This window comes from Tachyglossus aculeatus, chromosome 5, assembly GCF_015852505.1.
Source record: "Tachyglossus aculeatus isolate mTacAcu1 chromosome 5, mTacAcu1.pri, whole genome shotgun sequence".
NCBI lineage: Eukaryota > Metazoa > Chordata > Mammalia > Monotremata > Tachyglossidae > Tachyglossus > Tachyglossus aculeatus.
In genome coordinates this window covers 1,172,814-1,200,733 of record NC_052070.1, presented here as the reverse complement: position 1 = coordinate 1,200,733, position 27,920 = coordinate 1,172,814, and the positions used below count along the sequence as shown (strand labels likewise).

Sequence of the window (27,920 nt, the reverse complement as noted above, 5' to 3'; positions counted from 1 at the left end):
AATACACATTACCGGGAGCATGTGCGTTCACATCACAGCTCCACTGTGGCATTTAGATTTACCCTTGGAATTTATCTTTCATTTTTACAGTTGTCTCTTTAACTGTGGATATTACTCTCTTCTTCAAACAACCTGACTTGCCAAAGCACTTTTTCTTTAAACCAAAACATAATTAAATATTAAATTAATATTTCATTTAAAATTAAATATCAAAGTCTTCACTATAATCTTTCACTTGTGCAGTTCAGGTACTCGAGTGATAATCTCTTTCCTGTGTCCACAAAGAGAGATTCCACCTCTTAATAATGTGTTTACCTTTCATCTTTCTTTCAAATTCCCAAACATGGAACTTTTGCTCCATTAAACTGAACGGAATTTGGGGACCGGTGAGGGGGAGGTCGTAGATCCACCCTTACGGATCACAACTATCAACTCTGTTATAGTGTAATCTCCCAAGGGCTTAGTATAGTGTTCTGCACACAGTAAGCTCTCAATGAATACCGCTGATGGATGGATTGATTGCTTAGCCATTTGAATACTGTTTTTTCATGAGGAGAGGTGGCAAAAAGCTTTAACATTTTTGTGCATCCCCATTCCTTTGGATGAACTAATGTTGAAGTCCAGCATCTTTTTATTTTTTTTTCCTTGAGCGATATTTTGTGGTTCCCATTAGTTATTTTTAGTAAGTGTTTTGTTTTGCTTTATTTTTTAAAAAATACTGAAATCTGACCATGGAAATTCAGATCCATTTGTTGGGTCTCAGCTAAGTAACCTTATATTAGATTCACAATCAAAAGGAGAAGTGACATAAGACCAGGGCTCTCAAGAGAATTATTATGAAATCTCAGGGTATTGATGAAAGTTTTTCAAGGCTGATCCAAATGGGATTTAGATTCTGTGGCAGTTGAAATGTGTATTATTAAACTCCTTAAGCAAACCCGAATCACTCCCAGTGGAGGATTAAGACGTTCTATGTCTAGCAAAGACTAAATTCTCAGGTCTGGGTTTTCTCTACTGAACTCTCTCTTGATTACCTTCTGTAATATTTAACTTCTTGCCATGCCATAATTATTTAATAAAAAGTAAATATAAAATATATTTCAGTGGGGATATGACCTTTTACCTTAATGTTACGTTCCCGAAGAAAGGCATAGACAAATAGAGCTTATGGATCAAAGCATAATTCTAATTCACTTTCTGGGTTCACTCTGCCAACATTTCTCTGCTTGAGCCTGTCAAACACATTGCTGGCATGACTTCAGGCAAGCAGCACTTAAAAAGAGACAAGCGGACAGGGATAGGTTTCAAACTGGCTCAGAGTAGTAGAGTAGATCTTCTTGTGTCTTAATAATCCAAGGTTTCTTAGTAAGTCTTCCCAGGCATTCCTTAGAAAGTCAGCATCTGCTTCTCAATCCAAGGACCAAGATGAGAAAGCCAATTCAGATTCAAGTCACTAAATGGAAAAATAGCCTCAGCGATTACACCCCTCACAAACTTCCAGTGGCTGTCCATCCATCTCCGCATCAAACCGAAACTCCTTACCATTGGTTTTAAGGCATTCAATCAGCTCTCTCTTGCTCCTGTCGAACCTCACTGATCTCCACACATTTGGCTCCTCCAGCACCGACCTACTCACTGTACCTCTGTCTCGTCTATTCCGCTACTGACTCCTTGCCAGATCCTCCCTCTGGCCTGCAACTCTCTCCCCCTTCATATCTGACAGACCACCACTCTCCGAATCTTCAAAGCCCTCCTAATATCACATCACCCCTAAGTGGATTTCTCTAAGTCCTCATTGCCCCCTCCCTCCTTTCTGCATTACCTCGGCACTACTGTTAGCTCCTTGAGATCAGGAATCAGTGTCTACAAACTCTATTGTAACATAGGCTCTAAAGCACTTAGTACAGTGCTCTGCACACAGTAAATGCTCCACAAGTACCAGTATTTCCCAGGACCTATGCGACTGAAAAGACCTACCCCCAATTCTGCTTGATTTAGGTGAGCTTGGGTCTCCTTTCCCAGCCACGCCACTGTCCTATGCCTGAAGGTGATTTGCTGAAGAGGATCTGGGCAGGCAGATTCATCACTGCAGCTGCTCCTCCCCTTCCCCCGGCACATGTGTTTCTGTCCTCTGGTTAGCGTCTGGGCTGGCCTTTGCAGGGTCTTTCATAAAACCACCCCAATGATAATAACAGAAGCTCATCATTTTGGTTCCCAGTGCACTTTATAATAATTAGGCTACACATGAACAAACTGAACTGGAGGAACAAAATGAAGTAGCCAAGCCTACTCAGTATAATGTTAGGAAAAAAGAGGGATTAGCAGTCCAGCAGCCCAACTGTTTCTTTCATTCAGGGAGGTGGTAGGGCCTAGTGGGAAGAGGATTGTCAGGAGTCCAGGAGTCAGGAAACCCTCTTGTCATCCCGACCCTGCCTCCCTCTTCTGGGTGAGCTTGGGCAAGTTGCTTAACCTCTATCAGCTTCTATTTCCTCATCTTTAAAATGGAAATCAGATTCTTGTTCCTCTCCCTGCCCTTAGAGTGTGAGTCCCATGTGGAACAGAGGCTATGTCCAAACTGATTATCTCATTTCTACCCCAGTGCTTAGTACAGTACTTGGTTCCACTATAAGCACTTAAGAAAATACCATCATTATTCTGAGAGGGTTCAACGGAGTCCAGAAAAATTACACATGTGGATTACAGGTTGCTAGATACAGAACTGTATAACACTTTGACATTTCTGAATGTTGGCATAATCAGAACACTGAGCAGTTTGATTCACAGTAACCTAATGTACACCTATCTTATGACTTGTTAGCTGACATTTACAGGTAAAATAATTGTGGTATTTGTTAAGCACTTACTCTGTGCCGAGCCCCTTATTAACTGTTAGGGTAGATACAAGATAGTCACGTGATGGGGCTCACAGTCTATCTAGGAGGAGGAACAGGTATTAATTCCCCATTTTGCAGAGGAGGGAACTCAGGCACAGAGAAGCTAGGTGACTTGCCCAACGGTCACGCAGCAGGTAAGTGGTGGAGGTGAGATTACACCCATGTTCTCTGACTCCTAGGCCAGTGTTCTTTTCAGTAGGCATGTTGCTCCCTCTAGAATGTAAGCTCATTGTGGGAGATGAATGTGCCTGATATACTGTCCTTTCCCAAGTGTTTAGTACAGTGTTCCTCACACAGTAATCAATAAATGTGATTGGTGGACTAAATATGATTGACTGACTGACTCTTCTAAAGCCATGAGTTCTAACTGTGTTTCTTTGTGAGGGGGTATCATCATCATCATCATCATCATCATCATCATCATCATAATGATGGTATTTTTTAAGTCCTTACTATATGCCAAGGACTGTTCCAAGGGCTGGGGGGATACAAGATAATCAGGTTTTCCCACACGGGGCTCACAGTCTTAATCCTCATTTTAGAGATGAGGTAACTGAGGCACAGAGAAGTTAAGTAACTTGTCCAAAGTCACACAGCAGACAATTGGTGGAGCCAGGACCCACGACCTCTGACTCCCAAGCCCATGCTCTTTCCACTGAGCCATGCTGCTTCTAGCTGCTGGATCATACTATCCAACCTTAGAAAAAAAGTGACTACGGTCTACTGTGGTCTCTTAACAGTGTGTATCAGGGAGTAGACTGGCATAGAGAAGATGTTCAGTATGAGGTCTGATGTGGCAGTTGGGATTGGCTGATTGGTAAAGTACACACAGCCCAGAGAATACAAGAGGCACTCTGGTCCTTCATCATCTCCGCGAATCGACCAGTTGATTGAATTTAGCAAGGCCTCAGAGCTGTCACTGAGTTCTGGATCCTAGATTCAGAAGTTCTTTCTTTGTGTACTAGATGGATCACAATGAAAAGCCTTGGCTTATGCCCAGGGACTTTTGTTTTGCAGCATTGAATGAGCCCACCATAGATTATGGCTTCCAGAGACTCCAGAAAGTAATTCCACGGCACCCTGGTGACCCTGAGAGATTAGCAAAGGTAAGCAATTCTGGAAGTGACTCAGAGGGAATGCCTTTCTGGATTTTAACTCAGGTACATTGACCCCAAATGTGGAACCCCCACAAACCCATATCCCCCCCACCCCCGCAACACATGCCCACACTGTGTCACCATGATTTACTATTATATTATTTATATTATATTATTGTATTATTTTAGCTTTAATTCTATTTAATTCTATTTATTCTGATGTTTTTGACACCTGTCTACTTATTTTGTTTTGTTGTTTGTCTCCCCCTTCTATACTGTGAGCCTATTGTTAGGTAGGGACCTTCTCTATATGTTGCTGACTTGTACTTCCCAAGCGCTTAGTATAATGCTCTGCACACAGTAAGCCCTCAATAAATACGATTGAATGAATGAATTTACAAAGCTTCACTTCGGTTTTCCACTGTATGTAGAGGTGGGATAAATGCTGAGTGTTTATTAACTCCCGGCAAATTGCCTCACCCTGTTTTCCCAAAGGAATATGCACCCTTCTTGTAGGATAACTGGGAGGTCCTTATCTTAAGACAAGGCACACTATTCTGCTAGGAATTGCACCTGTTGATGAAAGTGACACTAAGTGAGAGTCACTAAGACAGCAAATCCAGTGACACCCATGTGGAACAGGGACTGTATCTGTCCTGATATTGTTATGTCTAACTCAGAACTTAGAAAATGCTTGACACATAACAATTGCTTAACAAATATTACATTGCCATTATTATTATCACTATTATAATTTAATATTGCAGGGTATGGTTATTGGCACAAGAGCTTCCCAACATCCAGACTGGCCCCAACCTGTCCTCTTTCCCATCCTGCTGTTTTGTATGATAGCGTTCATTTCTGCCAAACGTAAATGAGGTTTTGGTCTGGCACTCCTCCTGGAAGATCATGTCCTAACCTCCATTGTTTCAACACTATCCCAAAGTCCTTGGAAACAAGCAATCCCTTAGGGAGGGGAAAAAATATTTTTAATTGAATGATGTGCTACATTTTGAAGTTATGTGCCTTAAAGAGACTCAAGCAAATGGCCTTGGCTCAGTATTTTAGTTTTATTGAATTAATCATTGCATATCATGACATTTCAGCAGAACGATGATCTCAAGGTTTTCCCCCAAAATATTTGAAAAACTGAAGATTTGGAATTTTAGATATTCAGGTGCTAAAATGATAGCTTACTTTTCTCTGAGCTGTGAGTATAATCGAAATGTCACAATTGCTTCTACAAAGCCATAGATTTTCCTTTTTAAAAGAAAAAAATCCACGATATAATCATCATAAAGTAAGTTAATAGCAATTTAAAGGGATGAAAGAAAGCAAGTAGATGGCTAGAAATAGGAGAGGAAAGGGTTACTGATTACACTGTCCCTCCGATGTAAACTAACAAGAGAAAGTAATTGAAATAATTCTTCTTCATTGGAATCAAATTTCTCACAAGGCAAGTCCAAAATGATTTCAGAACTCTGGATAGCTCCGCAACAAGAGAATGAACTCAGGTCAATCAATCATCAGAGAAACGTATGACTTATGCATAGGGAAACTCTGGGGAAAAGGCTACCAGTTATTTCCACCCAGACCTGCACCAATTTGATTCCCACCACGCTTGGGCTCTGGAGAGCTCTTCTAAGACACAAATCAGCAAAGATGCTCACAAAAGTGCAGTAGAACATGTGATACACACAGGCACACAGTCACGCACAAGCGCACACACATACAGGCACATACGTATATCAGGAGATTAATACTATGGACCTAACACAATTCCCTAAATATTTCTGGGGCTGATAAATGACCAATTTTCATCAGTCAACACCTTCAATATTTGCCCACAGGCCAATCTTTGCCAAGAAAAATTCTCCTTTTTGTCATCCTTCCCTTTAATACCATGTGGTCCTTTTCCCTTTCTCTCTTCCAGGAAATGCTGTTGAAAAGAGCTGCAGATCTAGTGGAAGCCCTCTATGGAACACCCCACAATAACCAGGTTTGAAAGCATTGCCAACAGAAGTTCCCACTTTTCTTCAACTCTCCCCATTATAGCTTTTGAATTTGACATTTGCTAGGAGTGTTAACCAGTTACAGCATAGTCTGGAGGAAAGAGCGTGGGACTGGGAGTCAGGACACTCGGGTTCTAATCCCAGCTCCACCACTGACCTGTTGGGTGACCTTGGGAAGGTACAACTTCTCCAGGCCTCGAGTTCTTCATCTGTAAAATGGGGATAAGTTCCCTGTATCTCACTTCTTCTCAGACTGTGATCCCCATATGGGGCAGGGACCGTGTTCAATTCGTTTGTCCAGTATCTATCCTAGCACCCAGCACAGTGCTTGGAAGAGAGTAAGTGATTAATATGAACCATAATGAACTAAACAGCCCCATTAACCCATGGATCATTCCATAGGACATAATCCTGAAGCGAGCCGCCGACATTGCTGAAGCTCTCTACAGTGTCCCCAGAAACCCCAGCCAGATACCCACTTTGTCCAGCTCCCCAGCTCACAGTGGCATGATGGGAATCAACTCCTATGGTAGCCAGCTAGGGGTCAGCATCTCGGAGTCAACACAAGGGAACAATCAAGGTAATGACTTCTTGACAGTACTGAGGCAGACTAACACTAAGAGTCTAATCCTTTAGGGCTATGAGTTGATGACTGAGTCCTGTCACTGGACAGGAAATGTTCCTTAGAGTAGTAATAAAGTCACAGATTTGACCAATTATCTCACTGCTCGGTGGTGTTGATGAAAATATTGTTATACAAAGTTGGACTCAGATTAGGGAGCTTTGGGGATTGCCTGCATTGAACATCTTTAAGAGCAGGACTAATAGTCATTCATTTGGAAGGTTTTATTACAGTGCCATCATAAAACTATGTTCCTGAAACTTTTTCCCTGATCAAATAGAAGTTTACTTGGATTGGACTGGGGACTGGTAAAAGTTCACTTAGACTGGACATCTGATGCCAAATGACAGTTCACTTGGATTGGATTGGTGATGGGTGACAGACCACTTGGATTGGACTAGTGATGGGTGACAGTTCACTTGACCTGGACTGGTGACGAGTGACAGATCAGTTGGATTGGACTAGTGATGGGTGACAGGTCACCTGGATTGGACTGGTGACAAGTGACAGTTCACTTGAATGGATCTGGTAATGGGAAACAGTTCACTTGGATTGGATTGGTAATGGAATAATGATGGCGAAGAGTTCACTTGGATTGGACTGTGACTGGCAACGGTTCATTTAGATGGACTAGTGACAACTCACATGGACTGGATTGGTGAGCAGTTGCCAAAAGGATGTCTTTGCATTTCTGTAGGTGAAATGGATCCACATTTGAAAAAATACCAAATTAGTTCTCTACCAGATTCTGATCAAATTTGCCTAATGCATAAGTATGTAGTCCTGAGTTTGTGAGGATAGGTAAACATGCATAGATTTCACATAAACAAAGGAGAAACTTCTTATTTTGGATAGATCTGACGATTAATACATCAGGGTGAGTTCCAGTCATTAATACTTCATTAACCTCTACATTTTTTGGAGTTAGGATAGGACTCCTCATTCTTCAAGTCACAAGATTTAACCAAGTTGGGTATTGCATGAGAGTGAAAGAGACATAGCCAGCCATCATTCCTGATGGGATACTCCAGACCCCAGAATGAGGCATAAGAAAAAGAGATCAATCAATCAATAGCTTTAATGAGTGCATACTCTCAGCAGAGCACTCTGCTAAGCACTTGGCCAAGTATAATATAGTAGTCATGATCTCTGTCCTCAAGGATCTTACAGTCTACTGTGTGCAAAGCACTGTACTAGGCACTTGGGAGAGTACAATTGGCTAAGTAGACACAATCACTGACCTCAAGGAGTTTATATTCCAGTGGGGTGACTTTCCTTTGTGTCAGAGGCATTAGCGTGACTTGATTCCACTTGGCACCTGCTGCCTTTTTTTCATTTAGGGATTATCCTTGGCTAAAATATGTCGATTCATGGGTAGCTGGTTACCTGAGAAACAGTGTGGCCTGATGGAAAGAGTCCGGGTTTGGGAGCCAGAGAACCTGGGTTCTAATCCCAGCTCTACCACTTGCCTGTTGTATGACCCTGGGCAAGTCACTTAACTTCTCTGTGCTTCAGGTTCCTCAACTATGAAATGGAGATTCAATACTTGTTCTTCCTCATACTTAGACTCTGAGCCCCATGTGGGACAGGGACTGTGTCCAAACCAATTATCTTATATCTACCCAGTGCTTAGTACAGTGCTTGGCACGTAGTAAGTGCTTAACAAACACCACTGTTATTATGTAGATTTACAGACTGTTACTTGTTTAGCTGGTGTGCAAATTCAGTTACTTGGGTAGCTGGAGTGTAAATTCACAGGCAATTAATCTAGGTAGCTGGACTAAAGGTTCACAGTTACCTTGGTACAAGGAATGCAGGTTCTCAGGGATTTAGTTACCCGGAAACCCAGTGTACAGATTCACAGGCAGTTAGCTACCTGGGATGGTGGATCACGGCATTGGCCCCAGAAGACGGAAAATTCTCCCCAAGAAATATGCAGTCGAGCCCTGCCTGGGCCTTCATTTCCTTTGACTTTCTTTTCTTCTGCAGGCTACATCCGCAACACCAGCAGCATCTCTCCACGTGGCTACTCCTCCAGCTCAACACCTCAACAGTCTAATTACAGTACCTCCAGCAACAGCATGAATGGGTACAGCAATGTCCCCATGTCTAATCTGGGGGTCCCAGGGTCACCAGGGTTCATCAACGGCTCGCCCACAGGATCTCCCTATGGAAGTAAGTTCCCCACTGCCCCTCTTGGGAAAGGACTACCACCAGTTATGTGCTGTGACTGATGTGCCATGCGGTCTGCTCCCTGCTGCCGCTGCTGCTTCTCTAGCATTCCCTTTAGCTGCTGGCCCAATGCCCGGCTGTTGTTAGCTCAGAACAGCGCCTCCAGAGGGGAGGCCAGGGGAGGGGCAAGAGTGAAGTGAATGGCTTCACTGAAGAAGGGAGGAAACCAAAGACAAAAGAAGAGATGGAAATTGCTCAGGTTTGGTTTAGACTGTGCTTCCCCTCTTTCCTTAGCGAGCTGGGGATGGCTGGGGCCAGGGTGGGTGGGAGGGGTTGTGAAGTCCTTCTCTCGATCTTCCAGGACCCCAAGACACCCCCTGGAAATAGGTTCGACCGCTTTGGAAGCTGCATTCACTCTTGCAGCTCACTAGGAATACCTTTAGGATACAAGAGCAGAAACATTTTGGGAAGCACGTCAGACCGATGCTATTTCACTGTGCGGTAACCATCCGGGGACTTTAAGTGTGATATTGGCAGCAGGCCTGGAAGATTGAAATATCTTAGCATGAAAATGCCAGGGGAGGCATGGGGGAAGGGAGGAAGGGAGGGAAGCATGGAGGCAGGAAATATTTGTTGAGAATTTATTTTTGGTTTTAAATTCCATCTAGGCAATAGGAGATGAATCTCTTTTGGGTAGTGTGACCCCTAGTGGGATCATAGCTGTGAGGTTGCCACTGATTGAACTGGCTTAAAATCTCACCAATTGTGAGGGTCGGAGAGAGTCATGGGGAGGAGGCGGCTGGAGAGGAACGGGGGGAAGCCTTGGTAGCAATTGAGGGAGCAGCAGATGGAGCAACCAATCGTGGGGTAGAAGAGGAGCATGGAGGGACAGGAGGAATTGGGTCAGCAGTGGTGGGAGCTGCAGACAGAGCAACCAATCATGGGGTAGAAGTTGAGCATGGAGGGACAGCAGGAACTGGGTCAGCAGTGGTGGGAGCTGCAGACAGAGCAATCAAGCATGGAGGGAAAAATGGAGGCATGGACGGACAGCAGGAACTGGGTCAGCAGAAAGTAGGTGAGGAGTGGCAGGAGCTACTGGAGGAGCAGCTAGAGGCTGCCATCTTGGGGCAGGGGAGGTAGGGATTTGAGGAGAAACGTGACTGTGGAGACCGAGCTGGGTCTCCCCGGCTTGCCTTCTCCCTGGTCCTTTCCGGTCCCCCTTCAGGCTTCTGGGGCCTGGTTTCCACCTCGGAGAAGTAGCAGGACTCTGATTTAGTTCAAACCTCCTGCATGTGAGTGGAGGTTTCTGATACAATTGAACTAGTCAGGTTGCATGAATGCAGTAGAGGATAGCCATTTGGTCTCACACAGGTCAGAGGTACCTCGAAGGGCAATCTGGCTCTTTGAGGCCTTTACCCAGGGGTTAATGAAGCAAGGTTGAATTGGGGACATTTGGGGGAGATTCCAACGGCTTTGGCATCGTTGATTCCTCCTCGTGACCTAAACAGTGATTTCCTCTTCAGTAAGAAATAAGAGCGTATGCTAGGTAGCTTGTTCTAATAATGTGGGCTTCCGCTTCCTGAGCAGAAAACTCTCCTGTCTGAATCAATCAATCAATCAATCGTATTTATTGAGCGCTTACTATGTGCAGAGCACTGAAGAGAGCATTTATATCACTGGACAGTAGTAATAATAGTAGTAGTAGTAGTAACAGTAGCAGCAGCAGTAGTAATAGTATTAGTAGTAATAATAGTAGTAGTAGTAGTAGTAATTGTGGTAGTAGCAGCAGCAGTATTTTGTAGTAACAGTAGTAGTAGTAGTATTGTACTTGTAGTAGTAGCTGCTGTATTTGTAGTAACATTAGTAGTAGCTGCAGTAGTACTAGTAGCAGTAGTAGTAGTAGTAGCAGTACTTGTAGTAATAGCTGCAGCAGTAGTAGTAGAAATAGCAGTAGTTGTAGTGGTAATAATAATAATAGTAATAACGGTAGTAGCAGCATAGAGTGGTATATATGGAACTCTCACTTGGTGTGGTGCACTGTACTAGAAGCTTGGGAAGGACAGAACAGAACCAAGAAGTGACATGTTCACTATCCACAAGGCGCTTACCCTCTAAAAGATCTATTTGATTTAGTGAAGGCCTCTTCATTTAGCATGTCTCCCCCAGTGTAACTGAGTGGATTCTAGACCCTCTAAATCATCTGTAGGACTTCCAAAATATGCCTAGTGTCATGGGCATATGGCTAAACATCCCAAGCAGAATGATTGATTTCATATTTCAGCCCATTGCAAAATATGAAGACCCTGTTTGAAAAGGAAAAACAAACCCCATGAGGAAAGTTATATTCCATTTGTCCAGTTGCCGTTGTTTGAAATCTCAACTCTGTGGGTTTTTTTTTTAATTTTTCAAAATAGTCTGATGGGCTGGACCCTGCCACAGGGTAATTACTTGTCCAAGTAAATTAAAAAAAGAAAATCCAACTCCCACAGTCATGTTTAACTTGCACGGCTGCCAAGATGGGGGTATCCAAAACCTGCATCTTTATTGTTTTTGCACTCACAGAACTTCAAAAAATGGCCAAACAGATGTTTTTCCCATTTTACATACAAACCTCACTTCCTGGCTGTAGCAGTGCATGCCAAGTTTCAGCTCTGAGCAAGTTTTTATGGCTGAGTTGTAAACCCCTGACAATAGGGGTTATAATGAAATGCTGACAGACCCCTTAACTTAACTATACTAAGCACTGGGGTGGATACAAGCTAATCGGGTTGGACACAGTCCCTGTCCCTCAAGGGGCTCATGGTCTTAATCCCCATTTTACAGATGAAGTAACTGAGGCCCAGAGGAAAAAAAAATGTGGTATTTTGTAAGCGCTTTACTATGTGCTGGACACTATACTAAGTGCTAGGGTGAATACAAACAAACCAGGTTGGATACAGACACTGTCCCACACAGGACTCACAGTCTTAATCCCCATTTTATGGTTGAGGCACAGAGGAGTGAAGTGAGTTGCCCAGAGTCACACAGCAGACAAGTGGTGGAGCTGGGATTAGAACCTTGGTCCTCTGACTCCCAAGCCTGTGCTCTATCCACCAGGTCACACTGCTTCTCAGCGTGGTTGGTTTGTGTTTTGGTTTTCTTTTTGGTCTTTGTCCATATGAAGGTAAATAGCCAGTGAAGTACCCTGGAGAGAGTAGGTGTAAAATCAGCTACTTAAAGCAATGATATATCTTACAGTCCATTCCAAAAATTCACCTGAAAAGCCAGGAAGATTCACCAGGAAACCTTTGCAGAGTACAAATGAGCAATGCCAGTGGCCCAGCATTGAAACTCATAGCCCATTGTGGGGCTATAGGAATCCCTAGCTCACATAGGCACGAAACCTTCATACATATTGGGTCTAGCCTTAAAGTGAAATGCTGATTGAAACATGCCTGTCCTTGGAAAGAGCATAGGTTTCAGTCAAGTTATTCTTCCAGGCTGTAGGTTTAGCCTGCTGGAAGGGGAGGAACATCTCTCCATTGAGGTGCACAGAACTGAGTGGTCCATCTGGTTTAACTCAATTAGGTGGCCACGCTGCTTCAGACGGACTGCATTTTCCTCATCTGCACTATGCCACCTTAGGTTTGGGCTCACAGTTATTACCTGGTCTTGATAGAACACCTTTTGAAATCTGACAATTTATCATCCGGACAGCAGCAGCCTGCACTCCATCATTCTTGGAGCCAAGTTGGGTGGACACTTACTTTGCTGGGTCAATCTGGTGGATTTAACGCAGGCTCCCACAGGCAACTCAATGTAGTCTAAATTCTCAGGGTATACACAATGAGCCACGAGGACAGAAAGGATGACTAACCCATTTTTTCAGTTCCTCACATTACATGGAGACCTAACTTGAAAAGGAAAAAAAAACCCAGAGAGGAGTATTCTAATCCATTTAATTGGATTTGCACAGCATGAGTGGATATTTGGGTCCTGGACTATGTGGATTGCCCAGACCAAAAAAACAAACAAAAACAAAACAAAACCAAGAGGAATAGTCTAATCCATTTAACTGGATTTACACAGCAAGGAGTGGCTATTTGGGTCCTGGATTATCTGGATTGTCCAGACACAGCTCACATTCATGAGTTACTATTAATTCTCTGGGAATTAATTAATGGAGGGTATTTATTGAGAGCTTACCGTGTGCAGAACTTTGTGTTAAGTACTTGGAAGAGTACAGTACAATAGAATTTGAAGATACTATCCCTGTTCACAAGGTGTGTACAATCTAGAGGCGGATACAGATATTAAAATAAATTACAGATTCACAGATGATTCCCAAATCAACCTCTCTTTCTCTCCAGTCTTGCATTTCTTCCTGCCTTCAGGACATCTCTTCTTGGTTGTCCTGAAGACATCTCAATTTTAATACATTCAAAACAGAACTCCTCATCTTCCCATTCAAACCCTGCTCACTCCCTGACTTTCCCATCACTGTAGACAGCACCACCAGCCTCTCCATCTCACAAGCCCTTAACCTTAGCATGATCATTGATTCACCTTTCTCTCTCATTCAACTCACATATTTAACCTGTCACCAAATTCTGTCAGTTCCATCTTCACAGTTACAAAATTCTGCCCTTTCTGCCCTTTCCTTTCCATCCAAACTGTTACTACATTAGTCCAAGCACTTACCCTATCCAATCTTGACTACTACATCTGCCTCCTTGTTGCCTTCCTACCTCTTGTCTCTCCCAACTCCAGTCCATACTTCGTTCTGCTGCCCAAATGATTTTTTCTGCAAAACCATTCAGTCCATGTTTCACCATTCCTCAAGAACTGCTCTCCAGTGGTTGCCCATTCACCTCCTCACCAAAAAAAAACTCCTTACTAACATCTTTAAAGTACGCCATCAGCTTGCCCCCTCCTATCTTACCTAGTGTTGTCAACAGTGATGGAAAAGGCAGGGGAGGCCAGGGTTTGAGTGGGAATAATAATAATAATAATAATAATGACATTTGTTAAGAGCTTACTATGTGCCAAGCACTGTTCTAAACATTGGGGTAGATACAAGGTAATCAGGTTGTCCCACGTGGGCTCACAGTCTTAATCCCCATTTTACAGATGAGGTAACTGAGGCCCAGAGAAGTTAAGTGACTTGCCCAAAGTCACACAGCTGACAAGTGGCGGAGCTGGGATTAGAACCCATGACCTCTGACTCCCAAACCTGTGCTCTTTCCACTAAGCCACGCTGCTTTGAAGAGTTCTGTTTTGGACATGTTTGGTTTGAACTGTTGGCTGGACATCCAAATAGTGATGTCCAAAAGGCAGCAGGAAATGCAAGACTGCAGAAAAGAAGAGAGTTCAGGGCTGGAGAGGGAAATTTGGCAATCGTCTGCATAGAGATGGTAGTTGAAGCTGTGGGAGTTAATGATTTCCTGAAGAGAGTGGGTGTAGATGGGATTCATAAGGGGACTCAGATCTGAGCTTTGAGGGACACTCAAAAGTTAGAGGGTGAGAAGAAGAGAAGACGACTGCAAAAGAGACTGAGTGGTGGTCAGAGATATAGGAGCAGAACTTAGAGGAGTGAAACCAAGGTTAGATAATCCTTCCAGGAGAAGGGGGTGTGGTACTAATATAGTACTAGTATGATAGCTTTTATTAAGCCCTTACTGTGTGCAGAACACTGGACTAAGCATGGGGAAAGAATACAAATGTGGAAATTCAACAGGATCTCTGCCTTTCATGGGGGAGGGGAGTACATTCTAAAAGTAAAAATGGGGAGAGGAGACTTGTGACAGACATTTAAGGAGAAATGAAACTAAACACTACAACAATATAAAGACAAAAGCAAAGATCAGCAGGGAACTGTGACAGGAGAAGCAGATTTCTGGCTTTTTGTGGCTTAGAAACCAGAGTTGCAACCATAGCCACAGTGACCACTACAGCAGCAGCAACACAGTCTTTCCAAGGATTTGTGAAGGTGGCATCAGGCTGTGGCTGCTTTTCTCCATCCCACCATGCAGGGCAGGGCAGGGCAGGATGGAGGGTCCTCATTGAGTTCCTCATAGTTTATTTTATTTTAATATCTGTCTCCACCTTTAGACTGTAAGCACGTTGTGGGCAGAGAATGTGTCTACCAACTTAGAAGTACTGTCCTCTCCCAAGCACTTAGCAGAGAGCTCTGCACACAGCACTCAATGAATATGACTGATTGATTGGTTGATAGATGGATGAAGAGGAGAGCCAGAACAAGATTTCAGAGGAGGCAGTGTGATGGTCAGCTAGAGGGCTCTGAGAGCTGTGTTGGAGAGAAGTGGGTGGAAGGTACCCAGAGGAGTGATATAGCCATCTGGTCAATTTGGTCTGGGCCCCATCTCTGGTCTCTGCCTCTACCTCCTATCTCCCTGCCTCCCAAATCGATCTAGTAAACAAAAGTCAGTAGACCCGAGTTATATTTCTGGATCTATCCCTAAACCCCTCCATGACCTTGGGGTCAATTTGGTGACTCTCAAGATTTCTGAAATTCCCCATTTTGATTCCAGGATACTTCACCTTAAATGGTCTATTTGGAGGTTTAGCCCAGTAACCTCAGTTCTAACCTCTTGCACCAAAAACGTTGAAGGTGCAAAATAAAATGCCCTAAATGATTATGCTTATGACTTTCTGGAGTATGTGACACTAATAGGTTGTGGGCTTCACTGTGCAAATTGCTTTCTTTTTGGCAGTTACACCACTTAGCTCTTTGGCATCGTTTCAGTCCTTTCTATGTTATTATCGGTATGTTTTCCTAACCATTACATCAGAAAGATCTGGGGTGTTGCTTTTATTTCCCTTGAGCTCTAGGGAGGGTAGGCGGGGACAACTAGACTAAATATTAATAAACTTTTATATCCTCAGAGTGAGTGGTCCATAAAGATGCAACTTTTTGCTTGAGAGGAGGGCTGTAGCATTCTGGTGGAGGAAACAGGCCATTATGAGGCCAGGCATCCTTCAGGGGAAGAGAAGGGACCTTCTTCTCCAGGGAGGATCTGGTGACTTTAAGGCACTTGAGAAATGTCCTCCATTTGGAGGCATCAAAATCTCGACTAGGATCATATGCTTTCTTTTCCAGTCATGTCTTCAAGTCCAACTGTCGGCTCTTCCAGCACCTCCTCCATCCTCCCATTCTCCTCCTCAGTCTTCCCTGCTGTCAAACAGAAGAGCGCCTTTGCTCCTGTCATCAGACCCCAGGGCTCCCCTTCTCCAGCTTGCTCTAGTGGCAATGGCAATGGATTTAGAGGTAAGAAAACTAACCTTTATGGGAGGAGGATGAAAAAATTGTTTTCTGTTGGAGAACTGAGTAATAGTAAAAGATATCATCATCATCATCCTATTTCTGTAGCTTCCAACTACAAAGGGATCCTTTGGTATTTTCACCATGAGACATGCACAGATTTTTTGACCAGCTCCACCCTCAATTAAAAAGCAAGGTAGAGGGAACAGAGATACCAAGAGATCTACCTACAGACCTGAGGTCACAGAATTTATCAGGGGTGGAGCCAGACATAGAATCCAGGAGTTCTTGACTCCCAGCTTTGTAGTCAGCCCACAAAGCCATGCTGCTGTTCCAGGGGGTGGGCTGGACCATCACCACGGGATGCCACGGGCCACCATTTGCTCCTCACCTAGTCTGCTTGCCATCTGTAGTGCATACACATTCCAGTGGTAGAACTGGATAGGATCCACCCAGAGTCACCAGCCGTTAGGAGGACTCTGAGTTGCAGGCATGGCAAATTGATAGCAGGTGCCCAATCAGTGGGGTGGGGAGGGGAGGATAAGAGTGTGTCTCTAAAAAAATTAATATCACAGTCAAACCCACTTGTGAGCAGTGCAATAAAATGTAATATGACATGACGTAACACAAATGTGATGAGTACACGAGTATCTAATCATCTCATCATGAGGTTAAGGCAGCTGATGGCTAGAGAGCAAATTGAAAACTGCTGAGCACCATGGATCACTGACTGACCAGATTATTTTAAGGCTGTTCGGCACATTCTGACGTGAAAACACATGTCACGAGCAGTGATGGCTAAAAACCAGGAGGTCAGAAGTTCATTTAGCAATGAAGACTAAAACCCAGGGGGTCGGAAGTTGAGTTAGCAATGATGGCCAAAGCCCCCAGGTGGTCAAGGGTTCAGTTAGCAAAGTTAGCCAAAACCTGGGGAGGGGGGGCGAGGGAGGTGTCAGCAGTTTGGTGAGCAATGATGGCCAAAACTCAGGGGGTCCAAGAAAGTCAGAGATTCAGTCCACCTTAGTCAAATTCAGCCTCTGAGCTGAGCTCGGCAGAACTGGTGGGCAATGTTGGTTGGATGGGTCGAACACTCCCCTAATAGCCCATCTTTTAGTACCTCCCCAACCCCTACCTGGCTAATGAAAAACTTCTGGGTCCACTGGGTCTCACTTCTGCTCGTGAAAGCAGTGGGAACTGAGTGAGTGCCAAGGACCCCCCTCAAGAGTAGAAGAGCCGGGGGCCCAAGGAGGATATTCAGGAATCACTGAGCGTTCCCGACGGAATATAAGCCTCAATACCACACTCTGAGTTTCAGTCCAGAATGTGACTGTGGAATCAGTTATTGAGAGAACAGACCTGACCAGGCCCAAGAAATAGCTAAATAAGAGAAAAAACTGTCAGAAGAAGCAAACTGAACATTCTGGAAGCTCACGAGAAAGGTGTCAGCCCGGGAAAGGTGTCAGTCTATCAATCAATCCATCGTATTTATTGAGCGCTTACTGTGTGCAGAGCACTGTACTAAGTGCTTGGGAAGTACAAGTTGGCAACATATAGAGACAGTCCCTACCCAACAGTGGGCTCACAGTCTAAAAGGGGGAGACAGAGAACAAAACCAAACATACTAACAAAATAAAATAAATAGAATAGATATGTACAAGTAAAATGAATAGTCTTCCGCTTGCTCTGAATTCAGACCCAAGCCTGGTGTTAGAGTGTCCAGTGGCTAGTCCCATAGAGGGGATAGTTACCAGTCATCAGCCTGGTGTGTTTTTGTTTTGTTTTGTTTTTAATGGTATTTGCTAAGTGCTTACTGTGTGCACTGTACTAAGCAAGGCTAAAATCCAACTGCCAGTCATTCCCTGCAGGTCCTTTCTCCTCTCCATCTAACGATGTTGATTGCCACAGCCAACACTGGCTTCATTTATTTGCATGAAGTAGGGTTGAGTTAACAGCCCTCATTAGAAGGGGACTCATTGAAAAGGCACAGAATCTAAACAGGAGCTATAGTTTAAAGGGTTTCTCCCAATATCCCCAGAGTAAGAAAATTAGAATAATGATATGACTCTTGCCATCCATCATCGAATACACGTTTCTGGCCACCTTTGAAAATTCCTTTACACTCTTTAAGAAAGGAAAGATTCACATCCTGGAACTTATTAGGGAAGCGAGAGCTGACCATCCAAAGATTCCCTCAGTCTTGCCCTGTGCAGAGAACCAACATGACCTCCAGCCCAGACCTGGCCAGCAGAAAGTATGCAAAGCACATTTTTCCTGGTTTCCAGGGGTAGTACTCCTGCCCCTCCCCCACCCCATCACAACTCCCTCCCTCTTCCCCTTCCACTTTCTCCAGGACTGGCCAACTTGCCAAATCTGAAACATGGCTGCATTTAAAGTGAGCAGGGCAGATCAGAATAGCTTCCAATTAATTCAGTGTGCTTGGCTCAGCTACAAGAGAGCTTAAGGACACCTTTAATTTCACAGAGCACTTTTATTCCCAAAGTGTTTCACATGATTTAGGGATGAACCCCATTTCACAGATGAGGAAAGTGAAGAGAAGCAGAGGTAAATGACTCTCCCAAGGTCACACAGCAGGCAAGTGGAAAAGCTGGGGCTAACAACCCCATCTCCTGACTTCTAGGCCAGTGCTCTTTCCATTAGAACATCCTGCTGTGTCTCTAGTACTTTTCCTGTGGGTTGGAAGAGCCACCATCCTCTGCTTCTCTTCTCCACTGCATGGGAGATCCCATAGACATGTGATCATGGGGTGGGAAATCCCACTCTCCCCTTTATCTTCAGGAATTCCAGCTCAAGAGTGAGAAGAGAAGGAGGGACCCAGGATGGGGTTTAAATTGGAGGGCTAGTTATTCTGGCCCAAAGGCTTCTTACAGACATTGGCAGCATGCAGAGGGGTCACCTTTCCCACCACCACTCTGAGAACAATGGTGAGAGTTCTCATCCTGGAAGGAAGCTCCGGTGGATGGACATAGTCCATGACCCTTACAGGCTGCAGCTCTTGGGGTCATGGTGGGCCAGGAGGATGATAGGACCTATCAAACCTAGGACCTGAGAGAAAAGTCTAATGCAATAGGGACTCCCCTTTATCTAAAGAAAAGAAGGCAGAGGGAAATGATCATTGCTGTTCATTATAGGAAGAACAATTTTACACAGGGGACAACTAGTTGTTTTGTCTCTCCCCTGAAAACAAAACCCAAGGGAATAGGCTTAAACTGCAACTTGAAGGATTTGGATAAGATCGAAGGAAGAACACCTAGGTTGTGGTGGTTGCTTTGATAATAATAGTAATAACAATAACATAATAATAATTATGGTATTTGTTGAGTGCTTGCTATGTGCCACGTGGTAATGATAATAATAATAGCTATGGTATTTGTTAAGCACTTATTATGCACAAGCAGTATACTAAGCTCTGGAGTAGATATAAGATAATCAGGTCAGACACAGTTCCTGACCCATATAGGGCTCAGAATCTAAGGGGAAAGAAGAACAAGTTTTGAATCTCCATTTCACAGGTGAGGAAACTGAGGCGAAATGAAGTGACTTACCCAAGGTCACACAGCAGGGAAGTGCAGCTGGAATTGGAACCCAGGTCCTCTGACTCACAGGCCCTTGCTCTTTTCCCTGGACTAGGCTGCTTTGCTAAGAAAGGCTGAAGAACGTCCTTCTTTGGGGTTCATAAGAGCAGGGCAGAGTGTCAGCCTTAAGATCGGCTTAAGCACGATCCTATTTAAAGATGGGGGAGTGACTAAATAACATCCCACAGTACCTCCCAGCCAAATAATTCCAGGATTCCAAAAATTTCTCATGAGCAGAGATCAGCTCTGATACTACATCTAGCATAAAGCTCTGTGTTTGTTCCAGGGTGGAAGCAGAGTGCTGCAGCCAGGTTGGAATTGCTAGGCAAGAGATCTAGTAGAGGAAAGACAAGACCCGGAAGAAGCTCACTCCCTCCATTTTTTTTAATGGTATTTGTTAAGCGCTTACTTTGTGTCAAACACTGTTCTAAGCTCTGGGGTAGGTATGGGTTAATTAGTTCAGACACAGTCGCTGTCCTTCATGGAGTGTACAGTCTAAATAGGAGGGAGAACAGATATCCCCATTTTACAGTTCAGGAAACTGAGGCACAGAGAAGTTAAGTGACTTTCCAAGGTCACACTGCAAGCAGTTGGCAGAGCTGAAATTAGAACCCAGGTCCTTCTGAATCCCAGGCCCATGCTCTCTCCACTAGGCCATGCTGCTTTCATTCAATTTAAACTCATTCTCCCGTAGTGGCTTTGATTCTTTTGCGTTTGGCTCCTCAGAGCAAAAAGTGTTAGTCTTTTGCTGCAAGGAGACAAGTCAGATGCAAGCAGCCAGTGCAGGGCTAGAAGAAAGGAAAGAAACTTGAAACCTCGTATTTCTTAGGCAGCTTGTGGCATATCCCATTACCCCATCCAGGCTGCCCTTTCAACAAGTTCCTTGGTAACCCTCTGAGGGACCTGAAGAAAGCAGTTGGGAAAAGGAAGGAGCTGTGTGGCTTTAAATTAAACAGCCAAGTTAAAAGTGGAGAATATCTGCTGGAAATCTTCTGGCCAGAGATTTATACCTGGTAGGCTAGATCCAATCTGGAGACGGCGTTAATCAAGCATTTCACTGCTGATTGCAGGTTGTCAAGGTAATTTGAAAAACTACACGTCTAATTCTTTCTCCAGTTCCCTTAAGGAAAAAAAGAAAAGGAAAGAGAAAACCCTCACTCTAGGATAATTACTGGGGTTGCTATATCCCCGACTCTTCAGGGAGTGTCCTGAGTTGAAGCACTTTTATTGAAAAGTTACATCGATTCGATATAAAGTAATTCAGGCAAAAATAATTACGGCTCTGCTAGCTGTGTAAGACCTTAATCCAGAACTCACAAACATTCAATAAAGGCTGAACAGGCTGGGAAATAGGTTACCAGCAGTGTTGCCCAAGAGAGCCGCAGAGAGGTAAAGAGAGAAAGACAAGGATTCAGGCATGGAAGGGGGAGGCCTTCTGCAATATGCCACTCGGTCAGCATGAAGTAGCAATGTCCTGAATCAATGGACAAATGGATCTGGGATAAGCTTTCAGTTAAAGGAAAAAAGAGGATCACTCAAGCTATTAAAACTCTCAACCTGTCACCATGTTGCTTCAGGGTCTCAGGATCTGGATCCATTTGGGGGTTCTTCAATCAATTAATTGTCTTTATTGAGGGCTTACTATGTGTAAAGCACTGTACTAAGTACTTGGAAGAGTTTTATGCAACAGAATTAGCAGACATGTACCCTGCCCATAACGCGTTTACAGTCTAGAGGGGGAGACAAAGGGGTATTTGTTAAGGCCTTACTAGGTGCCAAACACTGTGCTAAGTGCTGGGTTAGATACAAGATAATCATGGCTCACATTTTCTACGAAGCCTTTCAGATATCAATCTGGTTTGTGCAGAAAAAAAAATTTGAACAGAACAGGGTACCAGGTATCAAATCCACGTTTTGCAGATGAGGGAACTGAGGCCCAGAGAAGTGAAGTGACTTTCCCAAAGTCACACAGCAGGTAAGTGGCAGAGCCAGGATTAGAACCCAGGTCCTCTGATTCCCAGGCCTGGCTCTTTCCACTAGGCCACGCTGGTTCTTGCATGTTAATCACCTGGGTGGTAACTAGGCACTGTGGGCTGGGGATGGGGAGGTGGAGAACGGCCCCCTCCGTCGCTCCCCCTCCCATCTCAGGATGAGCAGGTATTCTGTGGATATTTCCTCTGCCTCCTGGATGGGGGTCTGGGATGGTGCAAGTGCAGATTTGCCCCAAGGGGAGAGTTGGAGCCAAGAATGGCACACCCAGAAGCCCGACTAGCTTTGCCAATCATGCACCCGCTGAGAGCTGTCAGGGTCTGAAAGGGATACTTGATCAAAATAGCCAGACTCGTCCTTCTAAAAATAATTCAGTGAGGTTGTGAGGGATGGAAATCCAGATGTATATTAAGAGAAAATTCAGTGTTATTGACAATCTTGAGACTAAAGTTTTCAGTTGCCTGAAAATATCCCCTATCCCGCCTTGAAAATGTATGTTTTTAAAGGAGCCAGAAGGGAGGAAGATTTCCTTGATGTCTCCTTGGGGTCTCCCAAAGGGACTTTCCCTTTTAAATCTTTGTTTTGGAATCTAGTGACTTAATGAGTTGGGCATGTCCCAAGGCTGCCCGCTGCCACAGTGGCACCCGAATTGCTTAGCCCCAGCTGCGAGGCAAGGCAGCTGGAATCTGCTCCGGCCTTGGTGACAGATGCCCTATGGCCATTGGCAGATGGGGGCGGAGGGAGGAGGAGAGGAGAGAGGAATGCCGTAGGGAATGATGACCCTGTCCTACTACTACTACTAATAATGATAACAGTCCCCCTTTTAGACTGTGAGCCCACTGTTGGGTAGGGACTGTCTCTATATGTTGCCAATTTGTACTTCCCAAGCGCTTAGTACAGTGCTCTGCACATAGTAAGCGCTCAATAAATACGATTGATTGATGATGGTATTTTTTAAGTGCTTACTATGTGCCAAGCACGGTTCTAAGTGCTGGGGTAGATACAAGGTAATCAGGTTGTCCCACGTGGCGCTCCCAGTCTTAATCCCATTTTACAGATGAGGGAACTGAGTCACAGAGAAGTTAAGTGGTTCGCCAGGATTAGACAAGCAGACAAGTGGCAGAGCCAGGATTAGAACCCTCATTCTCTGACTCCGAAGCCCAGGCTCCTTCCACTAAGCCACACTGCTCGTTCCTGCCCCACCCCCTCAGGCACCGACTGGCCCGGGGCCACCAAAGTCTCATGTCTCCCCCACTCTTTGTTTGCAGCCATGACTGGTCTTGTCGTCCCCCCAATGTAAAGAGGATGAAGAGTTGCTTTTCCCCAGCACAAAACTACTTATTCTGATGGACCACTAATAAGGAAAGCACTACAAGCTCTTTGGGGAACCCCAGGCCCCTAAAGGAACACTATATATGGATCTGGATATGCAAGGAGCCTGCATCTTCACTCGGTCTCTCATTTCTCCTGTAGTTGCGACCAAGCTACACAAACTGCAGTCCTGTTTTGGACAAGGGCGGACAATGCCCTCGATCTGGTCAGTTTTAGGAATGGAAATGCAAGTTCTGACAATGGACCTTACAAAAAAACCTTCCTATGTTTGTAAAATATTCAAACAAATTGGCAAACGATTCAAACTTGATATTTTGGATACTATTTGATTTTCTTTGTAGGAAAGAGTTGAAGTTTCTATTTTCTATGAAGCCTTTCAGATATCAATTTAGTTTGTGCAGAAAAAAAAAATTTGAACAAAACAGGGTACCAGCATGGAAGACTTTCTAAAAACAAAACTGAATTGAATGATAAAATGTTGTTGTCTGTGTGTTTGCTTATAGTTGACTCTTGAAAAACACAAAAAAACAAAAATTTAAAATGTTTTACAATTATTTAAATGAATAAATGTGTAACTTATTGTAAGTAGAGGTAGAAATGAAAACCTTTTTGGAAGGGGATTTTCTCTTCCCATTGTACAATGAAAATGATGCAAAAATATAGGAACAAGTTGAAAGGTTTGTGACGATTTCTGCAGCTATGTCTTGGCCACACCTACCTACTCACCCACCCCTGTGGTGTTTTTCGTCAGGTGCAAGGAAATGTGATTTCATGGATTCTTTTAGAACAACTCAATGAAAAGTCAGAAAATCAAAAGGGAACCCACATACACACACGTGTGCGCACACACACACACACACACACATGCCACATGCACACATGCCACACAGACACACATGCACACACACACACACACACACACACACACACACACACACCACACACACATACATGCATGGGCACATTAGTTCACTCTTCAGCCACAACCATATTGGATTTCAACTTAACTTGTGTATCCCATTTAGTTTTCCATTTCTATTGCCATTCTAGCCAGGAGGGGCCTTTCACCCCACTCCAGAGCCACACAGTATCCTCTGACTCCATCACATTTCAGTTGTATTAGTGTTGGCTTTTCCACATCTCACCTTAGGCTCTTGCTTCCAAGCTCTCCACCCATCATTAAAGGCTGAGAGCCGGGTGGGCATGAGAGGCTCCACAGTTTGGAGCTAATGATGCAAGACCCAGTAAAGATATCTGGAATGAGGGCTTGGTGATGGACATTTCTCCCCCAACTCTCAGGACTTTAGATCAAGCACCAACAGAGTCACTTTGGTGACTCGAAGTCCACATTGGCCACTAGCCTGAGTGAGGAGGCCTGTGTTCCCGACCAGGTTACTTTCCCTCCTTGCCTGCTAAATACCCCAGCTAAGCGATGAAGAAGCTTTCTGGTCTGAGCTCACCTCTGGAGTCTCACCTCCAGATTGGTATCTGGCCTCTCCCACTGGCATTAAATTCATTTGGTTAAATACACCCAGACCCACTCGTGGGCACCCAGACACATAAACACACACACACACACACACACACACACACACACACACACACACACAGAGGAAAAGTTGAAGCCATTGAGTATAGTTCCCAGGTGAGACTGCACTGGGGAGTGGAGTCGAGAGGGAAGAACGAAAAATCCAGAAACGCCTCCACAAGCCGCTAGTTCCAAGCAACACAAGTCTGAATGGTAGGAGACCCATTGAATGGATTTACTTCCCTAGACATTTCAGTTGTATACCCATGATGTGTCTGCTAGATTGCTGAGATGCTTCGGGCTTGAGGAGGTGACTTTAGATGCATTAGTTGCCAACAAGGGGCAAGTCACAAAGAGGCTTCAAATGCCCCTAGACTCTTAGTTGTACAATTCAAATAAGGTCATCATGAGTCTGCTGGCCCAACAGGAGGCCAGGAGGAGCTCACACATCTCCCCCAACCATGTTTTTTTGGGGGTGGACCAAAACAGAGACTAATAGAGCTCTCATCAAGCTGGGCACATGGAGAGACATATTGAAATAATGAAAAGAAAATCTTTATCACTTTTCTAAGCCACCCACATTCTCATGCCCACCTATCTTCCCTTTTTGATTTCTCTTTTTTTTTTATTCTGAAGCTTTCAGAAATGACCTGAGTAGGATTTCTATGCACCGAGAAAATCCAAAGTTTTGGATAGCTGGAGTGCACGTAACTACTGCTTATGGAAAAGTCTAGGGCCCCAATGGGTCCAGACCCGAAGAAACATCCCCAAGAACATCCCAATTGTAAACACGTAGAAAAGGGGAAAGCAAACATAACTGTCCAACAATAGAGGCTGACCAACATTCAGCATGTCTGGACCTGGATTTGAGCCAATCAAACATAAGGAAAATTTTTTGAAAAAGTAGCATTGCTTTAGGATCTGTGAATTTTGCTCTTGCATGGAGATGAGTACAGTACTGTCTTCAAAATGATTGTAGAACTTGTTGGTAGCTTTAACACCGAAAAATGTGTGTAACTGAATACCCAGAAGTCCTGGATCACTCAGCTAGGATGTTGGCAACAACGGAAATATTTAAATGTACAAATTTGTGTGTAAGGATTTTTTTAGTGTATTAAATGAAAAGCTACTCTATCCTTTTTAGTCATTGCTGTTTAATAATCCCCATCCCAGCTTATTTTGTGCCACTTGAAATACAAGTATTTCTATAGGTAACTACAAACTTTATCCTGACTTTGTAAGAGGAATTGTGTTTTTTTCTTTAAAAGGGATATTTTATTTCATTATTTATCTTGTTTTTGTTATAGCATCTTAATTCTCCCCTTTTCTTTGCACACTTTAATATGCATGGTTTAAAAACCGTTTTCTCCTCTCCTTTTGTAAAGTAAGGTCTCATTTCTCAAACTGTATAGTTCATTTTATCATTTGGCTTTGTCAGTTATATACAGTATAAAGTTGCTATGCACAGAGCATTTTGTAAAGATAGCTTTTTTTGGTTTACTGTTTTTAATGGTCTTACTTATGGAAGAATATCTCGTTTGTAAAATGAATATGTCTACTTCAGTTTTAAACTTTAAATTATCCTAACAAAAAAAAAATAAAATTTTTGTACTGTAAAATGGGACTGGAAAGTCAATTGCCTGAAAGTTCCAGAGCTTCCATTTGGATCCCTCCCTCATCACCCCATGGACTTTCTGGCAGCCTCGAGGGTAAGGGATCCTGTGAGTTCCAGGCCTGGTTCTGGCCAAGTTACTGGTCAAACCTCCATTGGTAATAATTAATAAGAATAATGATGGTATTTCTTAAGCACTGTCCTAAGCACTGGGGTAGATGTAAATCAATGGGTTCTGGCATAGTCCCTGTCCCACATGGGACGAACAGTCGAAGTAGGAGGGAGAGCAAGTATTGAATCTCCATTTTACCAGATGAGGAAACTGAGGCACAGAGAAGTTCAGTGGCCTGCACAAGGTCACATTGCAGGCAAGTTTGAAGCAGTGTGGCTCAGTGGAAAGAGCCCAGGCTTGGGAGCCAGATGTCATGGGTTCTAATCCCGGCTCCACCACTTGTCAACTGTGTGACTTTGGGCAAGTCACTTAACTTCTCTGTGCCTCAGTTCCCTCAACTATAAATTGGGGATTAAGACTGTGAGCCCCATGTGGGACAACCTGATCACGTTGTATCCCCCCAGCACTTAGAACAGTGCTTTGCACACAGTAAGCACTTAACAAATGCCATCATTATTATTATTAAGTGATGGAACTGGGATTAGAACCCAGGTTCTCTGACTCCCAAACCCAGGCGTTTTCCAGTAGGCTGCACCACTATTCACTGATGATGAAAACTCCCTCAAGGAGCCACTTAGAGTTTGGGAGATGAGGTTCCACTTTGCCACTTCTTTCCACCCCTCTGGAAAAGACATTGGACTCACTATATCAGTTTCAAGATCCCACTGGAGACAGGAAACTCCTTTTTTTTTTGCACCCTTTATTCAACCCTCCCTCAACCTCACAGCACTTATGTACATAGACATTATTTATTTAACGTGTCATATTTGACAATTACTCTCCCTGACTTCAAAGTCTTATTGAAAGTATATCTCCTCCAAGAGGCCTTCCCTGACTAAGCCCTCATTTCCTCTTTTCCCACTCCCTTCTATATCACCCTGACTTGATCCCTTTATTCACCACACCCACCCCCAGCCCCACAGCACTTATGTACATATCTGTAATTTATTCATTTATATTAATGTATGTCTCCCCCTTTAGACTGTAAGCTCACCGTGGGCAGAGAATGTGTCTGTTGTATTGTTGTGTTTTACTCTCACAAGTGCTTAGTATAGTGCTCTGCAAACAGTAAAAGCTCAATAAATATGATTGATTGATTATTTACATTAATGTCTGTCTTCCCCTACAGAATGTAAGTTCACTGTGGGCAGAGAACGTGTCTACCAACTATACTGTATTATTCTCCCCCAAGTGTTGGCATACAGCAAGCATCAAAGATTAATCGACTGATTGATCATAAGAAGGATGATAGGTGCTCAATAAAGCCAAATGCCTGACAGATTGGTCAACAATCATCATATTTATTAAGCACTTACTGTGCTCAGGCACTGTCCCAGGTGCTTGGGAAGAGTACAATATAACAGAGTTGGAAGACATCATCCCTGTTCACAATGAGTTTACAGACTGTGGGGAGACAGACATTAATATAAATAAATAAATTACAGTTATGTACATAATCAATCAATCAATCATATTTATTGAGCGCTTACTGTGTGCAGAGCACTGTACTAAGCGCTTGGGAAGTACAAGTTGGCAACATATAGAGATAGTCCCTACCCAACAGTGGGCTCACAGTCTAGAAGGGGGAGACAGAGAACAAAACCAAACATATTAACAAAATAAAATAAATAGAATA

At 43.8% G+C, this 27,920-nt stretch overlaps 1 protein-coding gene across 6 annotated transcripts in view; it reads left to right on the top strand.

Annotated features, from left to right (window-relative positions):
• EBF2 (EBF transcription factor 2) overlaps window positions 1-23,151 on the top strand; it is a 213,828-nt gene extending 190,677 nt beyond the window's left edge. For 3 of the 6 annotated variants that reach the window (XM_038746491.1, XM_038746489.1, XM_038746488.1), the window contains 6 exons: window positions 3,912-4,000; window positions 5,925-5,990; window positions 6,406-6,583; window positions 8,615-8,800; window positions 15,897-16,064; window positions 22,909-23,151. In XM_038746491.1, the coding sequence (XP_038602419.1) occupies window positions 3,912-4,000; window positions 5,925-5,990; window positions 6,406-6,583; window positions 8,615-8,800; window positions 15,897-16,064; window positions 22,909-22,940 (719 nt within the window). In that variant the 3' untranslated portion in view covers window positions 22,941-23,151. The remainder of the gene's footprint in view (window positions 1-3,911; window positions 4,001-5,924; window positions 5,991-6,405; window positions 6,584-8,614; window positions 8,801-15,896; window positions 16,065-22,908) is intronic. The other 3 variants (XM_038746493.1, XM_038746492.1, XM_038746490.1) reach the window with 2 other exon arrangements.
• The last annotated feature ends 4,769 nt before the right edge of the window (window positions 23,152-27,920 follow it).